General features: G+C 38.7%; 1 protein-coding gene across 5 annotated transcripts; it reads right to left on the minus strand.

Moving 5' to 3' along the window:
* Positions 1-216: 216 nt before the first annotated feature.
* On the minus strand, positions 217-6,409 carry LOC125889336 (arfaptin-2-like). Of its 5 annotated transcripts, none has more exons than XM_049577209.1 (10): positions 6,072-6,409; positions 5,769-5,877; positions 4,955-5,063; positions 4,589-4,651; positions 3,939-4,025; positions 3,694-3,797; positions 3,080-3,301; positions 2,838-2,995; positions 2,562-2,736; positions 217-1,623 (listed from the first exon to the last, which is right to left on the minus strand). In XM_049577209.1, the coding sequence occupies exons 2-10, from the start codon at positions 5,865-5,867 to the stop codon at positions 1,468-1,470; spliced, it is 1,173 nt and encodes a 390-aa protein (XP_049433166.1). In that variant the 5' UTR covers positions 5,868-5,877; positions 6,072-6,409; the 3' UTR covers positions 217-1,467. The 5 variants fall into 5 exon arrangements, with proteins under 5 accessions (XP_049433166.1, XP_049433165.1, XP_049433168.1 ...); XM_049577208.1 differs by having other exon boundaries at positions 218-1,623; positions 5,993-6,407; XM_049577211.1 differs by lacking the exon at positions 3,939-4,025 and having other exon boundaries at positions 219-1,623; positions 5,993-6,405.
* Between the last annotated feature and the right edge of the window lie 3,264 nt (positions 6,410-9,673).

Raw genomic sequence — 9,673 nt, forward strand, 5'->3', positions numbered from 1 at the left:
GACTCACTGAACGGCACTTTCAAAAAACTAAAGTATAATTTGATGATTATGAAACAAAATAATAAATCTTGTAATAAGTCATAGAAAGCATGTTAGAGATATATCAGTTTGTATTATCATGTAAATAATTGATGGTGCCATACAAATAACATATACTGTGAGTTTTCTGTACATAATCTGAGAGCTTCTCATCTGAAACAGAGATCTGTTCAACGCACGGCATAATTAAGTGAAACAAAACATCCAGCAGATTTATTGGAAATGCAGAACAAGACAAAGACAATCAGCAGACTAGTTTTTAAAAGAAATATACATAACATACAATGTTGTGTCACAAAGTGATTGGTAAATAAATAACACAGAGTAAGAAAAAATGTACTCATACATTCTGTCCTTGAAGAGACACTGAAAGTTGTTCTGTAACCTAGAGTGCATGTTGTATCACACGTATCCAGTATTTCCACTGTTTGATTTTGAGACTTCAAGAGTGAGTCTCAAAGGCTGTCTTTAGTTGCACACTCACGCCTCCTATTAAAACATAGTCAATCAAACACCGGCTATGTGTTGCATTTTGATTTCTTTATGATTGTTCAGATGTTTGTATTCATCATCTGATATATGAATTGATTCTATGTTACTGAGTGTAACATCTGTTTTTGAGGCTTGTTTCCATGTGTAAACAAGAGAGACACTTGTAACTGTGCTGCAGGAGGACATATCTGTAGCTACCCAAATTTCAGGAGATTCAAACTAATTATGGGTTGGATATTTGGTTAGAGAAAATCTCAATATTCAAAATATAGTATTATCCCTTTTATGCATGTAAAGTGTAAACCGACTGTTCAGGCAGGTATACCACAAGGCGGTATTAGAAGCAAAGTGGGATAACTTTAAGAACTTATGCTGTATCCTGATGTCTCTGATTTAAATCTCTTAAACTAAATTCAAAGAATATGGTTCAGTCATGCATACTCAAGAAACATAAGTACGATTTCAGAGGACATTCCAGAACATTTTTGACATTATCCCACTGACTTGCTAATCTCATTTGCGAATTCCTTCAATGTAATATACTCTGAAATATAAGATAACGCTTTAGACAACATTGAAAAACAACAAAATAATGCATGTGCAAAACTGCCAAGGGGTATTTCCACAACAGTAGACTATACTGTACATAAATAAGAAGTGATATTCATGTAAATGATTGTGCTACCTAAAGAATAAGAAAGTAACAAAAGGTAATTTTGTGACTTAACAAAAAGATTCTAAATACAACTGAAATTGTTGTACCATCTATGTAATAAGTGATACTGAAAAACATTACAAAAGAGATATCTCATGTTTTTCTTTATCACTGGCCCAATCAGTCCTATAATTTATGCGCTGCAATCTTGTCCATCTAACCATAATACCAAGTTCTTCTCTGACTGGTTCGTCACTATACAGCTGAACCCTGAGCGCTCTTTACTGCTCCTCCAGCCAGGATGGCTTGTCTGATCCTGGGGGCTTTAACTTTACATTGAACTGTATCAAAGTTTGTTCCAACTGCTCCTGGTTGCCAGCAAAGTAAGCTGAGATAGCATTGTGGAAGAGAAGCAGCTGTTTGTGCATAACCTTCACCTAAAAGAAGAAAAAACAGAAGAGGGGAATTCTGCCATTACAAAAACAGTTTCAAGTGTTTACAGGAAAGTACAGCCCCATGGACATCTATTAGGATGACATGCAGTAGCTGCTCAGATTAGTTTCTGAGAAATCAACCTAATAGCAACTTGCATGTTACATTCCTCCATGATGTATTCTCAAGTGTCCAGCAGGCTAAATTTAGATATTTAAGACATGAAAAGTCTTACACACAGTGAGTAATGTTGATTTTTATCTGTCTTATTTTTCATTAACTTGGCACAAAAACCAAAAATAAGACAGAATTATGTTTTGTTCTTAAACAGTGTAGCTCACAGGTGTTTAATTTCACACATCTCGGGCATTCTCTCTCTTTACTGTAATTATTTACAGAATAATAGGCTTGTGTGCAAAAGAAGCCTGTCTGTCTCTTTTAGTTTGACCTGGACTGCCTCAATAGATGCGAACCAGCAAAGGAGAAGATGCATTGTAAACTAGACATTATTTCACAAATCAATGATGTGACAAAGCAATGACAGATTGGAATGCATCACAGTATGCTCCATCTCTTCTTAATATAAATTACCAGCTTGCTGATTTTTTTCCACATTTAAAAATGTGTCCAAAAGCAATTCTGAGCTGGTGTTTTTTTAAGGAGTAACTTGGCTGAAGAGCAGTGTTCACTGGTTGACAGATTCAAGCCTGTTTGACTTCTGACCACACCCAGCATCCAACCCAACTGATGCCTGTTGGGTGTGTTTAAAGGTGTGCACTGTTGCATGTGTAACCACTCCAAACAATGATGTCAGGCGAACCTTTAATACACCTACATCACTGTTAAACCAGTGGAGATCAGCAAAAAGCAAGATTTCAAGAGACATGGAGTTACTTTTTTAAATGTGCAGATATAGGAAATAAAACAATTGTAAACCACAAACCTTGTTTTCCTCCAGGAATTTAAGCTTGATGGTGACATCACTACGCAGCCTTTCATATTTGTCTCTGTGGATCTGATAGTCATGCTGAGCCATCTCAATGCGGACCATGGCAGCTGCATCCCTAGGGCCCAAACTCAGCTCCTCCAGATCAGATCGATAGGCATCAAACTCAAGTCTGCAAGCAAAAAAAGTTCAGGCTGTCACAGACAGGTGTTCACCACACAGGAATTCAGATCATATTCCTCAACTCCTTAGCTGGATATCAGGGTTTGTTACCTTGCATTTTCATACTGTTTAATGGTCAACAGAGTATCCTCCATTGTTTTGTTTACCAGGGTGTTGACACTGGACACAAAGAAGTTAATGGCACCGAGCAGGGCCTCGCCATTCCTACACAACAGCTTTTGTGTCTCTGCATTATACCCAAACTCGTCCTGAAAAGGAACACATAACTTTTACCTGCTAGCTTCAATTGCACGTCACATCACATGGAAAGCTTTAACAATTCTGTACACTACCTGCAACTCTGGGGACTTCTGGCTGAGGTCGGTGAATGTGTCTCCTAAAGCCTGTTGTGTCTGCACCATGCTTTGAAAATGAGTAGTGAGTGCAGTGGCCAATCTTAGGATGTTTTCATACTTGCTCTTGGTCTCTCTTAACACGTCAATCTGAGCTTCCAGTTCCAGGTCTACTGTTCTTGAACCTCTGCCAAACCTCTCTGAGAACATCTGCTTTGTACACTGCATAGTGGACATGGACAGAGATTAGATTAAACCAAGCATAAGGAAAATTAAATGAGGTTAAGGTGGTACAAAAACATGGAGTCACTTTAACTGAGGTATAAATTGCTAAAAAAAAACTGCTGAAGATCACATTTCAGTGAAGCAAATACACATGTAGCAGTAATAATATAGGGTAATACAGTGAATATTCTTAGTAAACCGGATACAGAAGCAATATGGATAAGCCTGGTACCAAACAATACCACAAAATTGCTTATATGTATTTTAAATGTCTCTTAAATGTTATGTTCAATACATGCAGTTGTAAGAGGGATTAATAGAATCAACATATCATTTTATCAGCTTATGGAAATCTTGGAAACAAAGTACATACACACAATGCATGATACCTTGTATGTGTTTATGCCCCATTTCTTTACACTGTCCAATTTCTCCACTGCCACACCTCGAGAAACTTCTTCAGTTGAACTGCCAGTGTTATTGTTTGATGACCCTAACAGAGAAAACAACAAGAACAATGTACATGCTGTGGCATGTTATTCTATCAAAGTTTACAAAGCAGAGGTTTGCAGAAATTGCATGGGTCAGGGAATGAGTGAGGATGGCGTGGACATGGTGATGAGCCTGGTGATACCTGGATGCAGGTCTGTGTGTTGGGCAAGTCGACTGGCTGCAGATTGACTTTTAGGCAAGCCGACACCTCTGGATTTCATGCGAATGTCTGAAATGAGCATGGTGATGATAAAGAGTGAAGATGAGACAAAAGCATGGAGTGAAATATGTGTCGAAAAAGTCTGGCAGTGAGATATGTAGCTGAACAGCAGAGTATGTAGACTGAAAGAAAAATGTTAGGCTCTGTGGTGCAGGAAATATAATAAAACTGGAGTTAAAGAGGTTCTAAAATAATCTGCCATGCAGGTTTTGTCATGCAGAAGGAAAGGATTTATAAAAAGATGCAAATGGACTTAAAGGGATGAGAGGTAACTACCAAGCAATGACAAAACAGTCATCCAAAGTACATTTTACAGTACAAAAGAGGACATTCTTATTAGACAGCAATACAACATTTAAAGTGACAGCCCTGTAATATCAGGTTAGTGCACCCCTAATTTTGAAAGCTGCCAAAACATTTCTTGTTGCTTAAGCTGTGAGTTGAAGAGGTACGGGCAAGGTTGCATACATCCATCGGTCAGGCAATATCAAAACCTCTTACACGGGGCCAAACAGACCAACATATAAAGGTTAACTTAGAAAACAGAAAGGACCGTCAGAATACACAGCCACCTGGTCCTGGTGCAGGGGCTCGTCTTCTGTCCAGATACTCAGGGTTGAAGCGAACTGCAGGCCCTATGGGATACGGACGTTTGTAACGTGAACCAGGAACCTAGAGGTCAGCAAACTCTCTAGTGACACATCAAATTACAAGGAGGAAAAGCTCTCAGTATGGTTTCTTAAAGAGGCATTACGTATCGACCTCTTTGGTGACTTAAAGATTGCAACAACATTGACAGGTCTCTGGCACAGTACATGGCAGCCTGCGCAGCCTGTTGGGAGGGGATATAGATTCATGATGTCTTTGCAGCATGAACAACAAGAATAAACAACAAAGCAAAACCTGTGAGGGATGGCAGTCAGGTTTTCTCGCAGTACCTTTGATGGTGCTGGTAGGAATGATGCCCCCTGCAGGTCCTCCATAACCGCCTGAGACAATGCTGGTTTCATTCAGGTTGGGTCCAGACACCATCACCTGCTGCAAATCCTGATGTATTTACAACAAAATATCAGTAATTAATGTGCTTAAAAATGCAGTGAATATTATTACAGAACCCAGAAAGCTGCAACTTCATTTTTCACATTAACAACTTAAAGTAACTTCCAACCAAAACAATTATTATTATATCACTGAAAATCAGATGCATAATTTGCAATATTCCAAAATTAAAATAAGAACAAGAAAAATGCAAACAAGGATTTTTTTTGTTCAAATTTAATAATTTGTTATATTTTGTCACCTGAGACCACATCAAGAATTTGCTTATCTGCTGTGTTGCTATTCAGTATGATGCACCCAGCATCACTTTTCTCATGCAAACAGACATATTATTCATGTAGGACTACTGATACTGCAGCTGTCTTAACCCTGTCACACTGTACCTTAATGAGACATAAAATGATGCACTATGAATTTATTGACTGCTTCCAATTAATGTCAGACTTTGTCCCTCTCCATGCACTCAACACATCATTGTCAGTTGCAGGTATTGATGGTGATAGTGGTGTATAGCTACTGTACATAGCTACAGGCCTGTGCATGGTTAGGTAACTGCTGGCCTAACCAGCCTCAGTCCCAAACTGTGCTATAATGTGAACAATGATAGAGAAGCACAAGTTGAGCACAAGATGCCAAAACAGGTTTAATAAAAGGACATTGTCAGTGAGGTGAGAGAAAATGTGACTAACTGACCTGCTCTAGGCTGTCATCCTCTGGCAGATTCCCTGTATCTCCATTGCTGTTAATGGGGATCTCCATGGTAGCAGCCTTGCTCATGATACTGTCTGCCATAATTAAATCTCTGCAAGACAGCACCAAACATTGACACATTAAGATGGTATCGTGCAAGCAGTTTGACCGAATAATGATCATAAAGCGTTCAGGTCCACATCGACACAAAATAACAGCTTGCTTACATTGTTGCTAACGTGGCTAGCTAATCTCAGCGGTGCTGATGTGGCTAGTTGGCTACAACTTGACAGCTAGCTTCCTCACCACTGTGGCAATCTGATATTTGGAGCCAGGTCCAGTCGTCCGAAGGAGAAACAAGCCGTTGCTTGCACTTAAAATGCAAACTAATTTCAACAGGAAAGCGCCGTTGTCTTTAATTATCATTTAATGCTAAATCCATGTTTATTTTCCAGCAGTGTTCACGTTATCTGCCTGCTTCCATGTAATTCAGACAGAAAATCCCTGCATCCAGCCAGCTCACAGCTTTAGTAGTATCACTTCGAAATAAAAGTTTACGTGATTTTTATTCTATTGCATGTCAAATGGCAGGGCTTTAAAAGCAAAGCACTTAGAGTAAAATAGATAATCTATGCTGTCCAATGCGTGTCGTTTTCCAAATCAGAGACTGTAAGCCCACATTGTGAATACATGCTTTTATTGTGAAGGATAATACCGTTAACGTAGCATCATCGTCAAGCCTCCTCCCCCGCTTCATCTTCCACGTCGTACAGTGTCGACGTAGCTTTATCCCTAAACTGTAGTATTACCCTGCTCCTGAAGATGTCACTATCATCTCACTGACTAGTCAAAAGACAGCCTGATATGTCACACAATGCAGTAACTCTCCATCAATAACCCCATTTAGGCGCTGGCCCTTCAAATGTTGATTACTAACCATTAGAATGAAGGCTGTTGCGTCCTGCCTGCGACATTGATTGCAATATCTCTTGAAATCAAACTGTATAAATACAGTCGTTTGTTTTGAGATGTGAAAGGCCTGGAGATAGACTTCACCCTAGTAAACTCACCACACTTCCAATTATTTGCCTCATTTGTTTCAATCAGGGATGCGAGCAGAGTGCACATGTTCTCCAAATGTAGAAGTTTTTCTGTAATTACTCCAGGTCTAAACAGAGAACCAACCCCTCACACCCACCCACACTGTACTCCTACAGTAAAATGGCTAATTTTCCTTGATGTGCTGACTTCCTGAAAGTGACATATTTTCCAAACATTTAAAATGTTGAAAAGAACTTTTTTCGCCTTCTTGCTTCTTCTTCATCTCTGTCCACCTTCTTTTCTGGCCTTTGCACTTTACTGAAGTTGACTACTGCACCCCCAAGATCAAAGACAGCAAATCATGAAGCCGGGTTAGTCATGTTTTTCCCTTAATCAACAAATCAACACGTCAAAGGTTATTTGACTGGTATGATATATGTTCTGTTTTTGATCCTTCTGTCAAAATTCATACAGTATTACATCTGACAAGGTATTTACCATATACAAACATAACTAAGTATGTTTACATTGGAGCATTCTCAGTCATCGGATTCACAAGATATCTAGAGGTATGTAGACGAACTAAAGTTTGACCTACAAGTTAAAGAAAATTACTTTTCTGGTTGTTGAATAGTGTCTGCAAAATGTTTGCCGATTTCCAAAACGAACAATCTGACAAGCACGCAGGCTTCTCACTGCAGCTGGCCAGGTGTGAGGAGGTAAGAGAGAATGCAGGATTGTAACATCTCTTTTTAGCTCTACTTCTATTCCTTTTTGTATATGCAAATGAGTGTGACACCATGAATACCTTTCTGACCCTACTTGGAGTCAGTGTTTGATTTCTCTGTTCAGGGCTACTGTAGAACAACATGGCGGACTCTGTAGAAGAGGATCTGCTCTGACTGTAGATACAAACGGCTCATTCTAAGGTAATAAAAACACAACAATTCCTATTTCCAGGTGATTACAAACTAATGAAAATGTAGTTATTAATATTATTTGCCATTTCTGCTGATAGATGCCCCTAAATCCTACATACTGGATCCTAAATATCTTTGGTTGAGAACAGCAGTCCAACTGGTAAATCCCAAGCAACCTCTATTCTAACTTCATCTGGTACAAGAATGCATATATTTCTTCACATATGGAGCAAATACAGCTACATTTGATACTGTCAACAGACTAAGTTAGAATACATATACAAGTCTCATCAGTCAATATATAGCTTATAGCCTATTGCCACTCTTTTTAGGGCAGGAACTGAGGTCACACAAATAAAAAGGTAATGAGGCTGTTGCTGTTACCATCATCACAAAGCTAAGTATTTCAGTGGTTGACCAGCTACAGTACTTTGGTTCCTGTTTGGTGAGTGAATAATTGTATGGGTATGTTTTGACTTACCATTTGAAGCGAGTGACTGACTCAACATCCTTTAGCTCCAGTACCTTTGACCTCCACATTATTCAAGGGCCAAAGAGCTTGCTGTTGCTGAGGCTTGAATTTTAAAACCAGTTGTATTGTGTTTTGGAGTGGAGGTAAAGGATATGATGTGCAGCAGTTAGTTATTAGCATTGTAAGGGATTGCAAGCTGCAATTAAATGCCTAGGGCTTGTTTAAACAGACTTTAATCACAAATGCTCTCATGTTTCAGCATGTTAATGGGATAAACATCACATTATCTTAGCTTCATGACAGGCAACAGTTTTAACAAGAGCAGCGGTGGGGGTTTTATAACAGTTGTCAAACTCTGTCTACTCTCACCCTTGGAAATAAATTTTAAGACACCAAATTCTCACACAGGAGAATGTAAATTTAGTATCGCCTATAAATTTAGAACAAGACCAAATTAAATTTTAAAGGTCTTAGGCAGGGTCTCCTTTGAGACTGCACTGTGTGTCACAAAGTCAGCGTATGCATGAGGGGAGCGTGAGACCCAAACCACAGTGTACCCCTCCCCCTGCCATTTTAGAGAATAGTTCAGCTTGTTTTTAATGATCATTAAGCACGCTTCCAGATGTTGGGAGGTAAATTCATCCTCACACACTCCCCTGTGCTCTGCACCAGCAAACAAAAGTACTGGAGTGAGACAGAGAGATCCAGAAGAAAAAAGCAAAGCAGTGTTGCCTGCATCCTCACTCCATGGGAATTACAAACAGTGCTCAATTTTTACATTATAGAGCATATGGAAGTAATTTTTTATAGTGTCTTTAATGTTCTATTTCAAACAGTCTGTCAACCTTTTTCCCAGTTGGTGGTTCAATCAATGCTCTCTGAGTGAAACAACAATTCATCAACATAATAGATCCTTAGATGCTTTGAATGGCAAACGTAGAATGACTGGAAAAAACAACACAAGAACAATACATATTTATGTTCTTTCCTTTCACTGAACAAAGTTTGAACAGTACACATATGGGTCTATGTGAAATAATGCATGGTTTAGAAGGGTAAATTACATTTCTAATGACAAGAAACATTATTTTGATTGACATATGTGTTTTTAAATGTATCCCTGCTGACATAAAGACTCTGTTCCATTTTTCAACTATCCTCTTCATTTTAAGCCTTTCATTTAGGAATAAACAAAGAGCTGTCAAGAGAATTTCTATTATTTAAATTGAGTCCCAGACAACTGAGGAGAGTAATATTTTAACACATGAAAAGACAAACAAAAACAAACTTCAGGGTATTTTTTAAGTGTTAAAGGTCATTTTTATTTTCAAGACATATTTTCTCTTCTATACAAACCACCTCTTTGTCAGTGAGCACAACGACCTTGGCTATATGGCGTGAGAGCAATGGCCCTCCAGAAAATACAGGCTTTACTGTTGCTCTGATGTTTCCACTTAAATTCACCTGCATAATCA

The sequence above is a fragment of the Epinephelus fuscoguttatus genome, linkage group LG5 (assembly GCF_011397635.1).
Source record: "Epinephelus fuscoguttatus linkage group LG5, E.fuscoguttatus.final_Chr_v1".
Lineage (NCBI taxonomy): Eukaryota > Metazoa > Chordata > Actinopteri > Perciformes > Serranidae > Epinephelus > Epinephelus fuscoguttatus.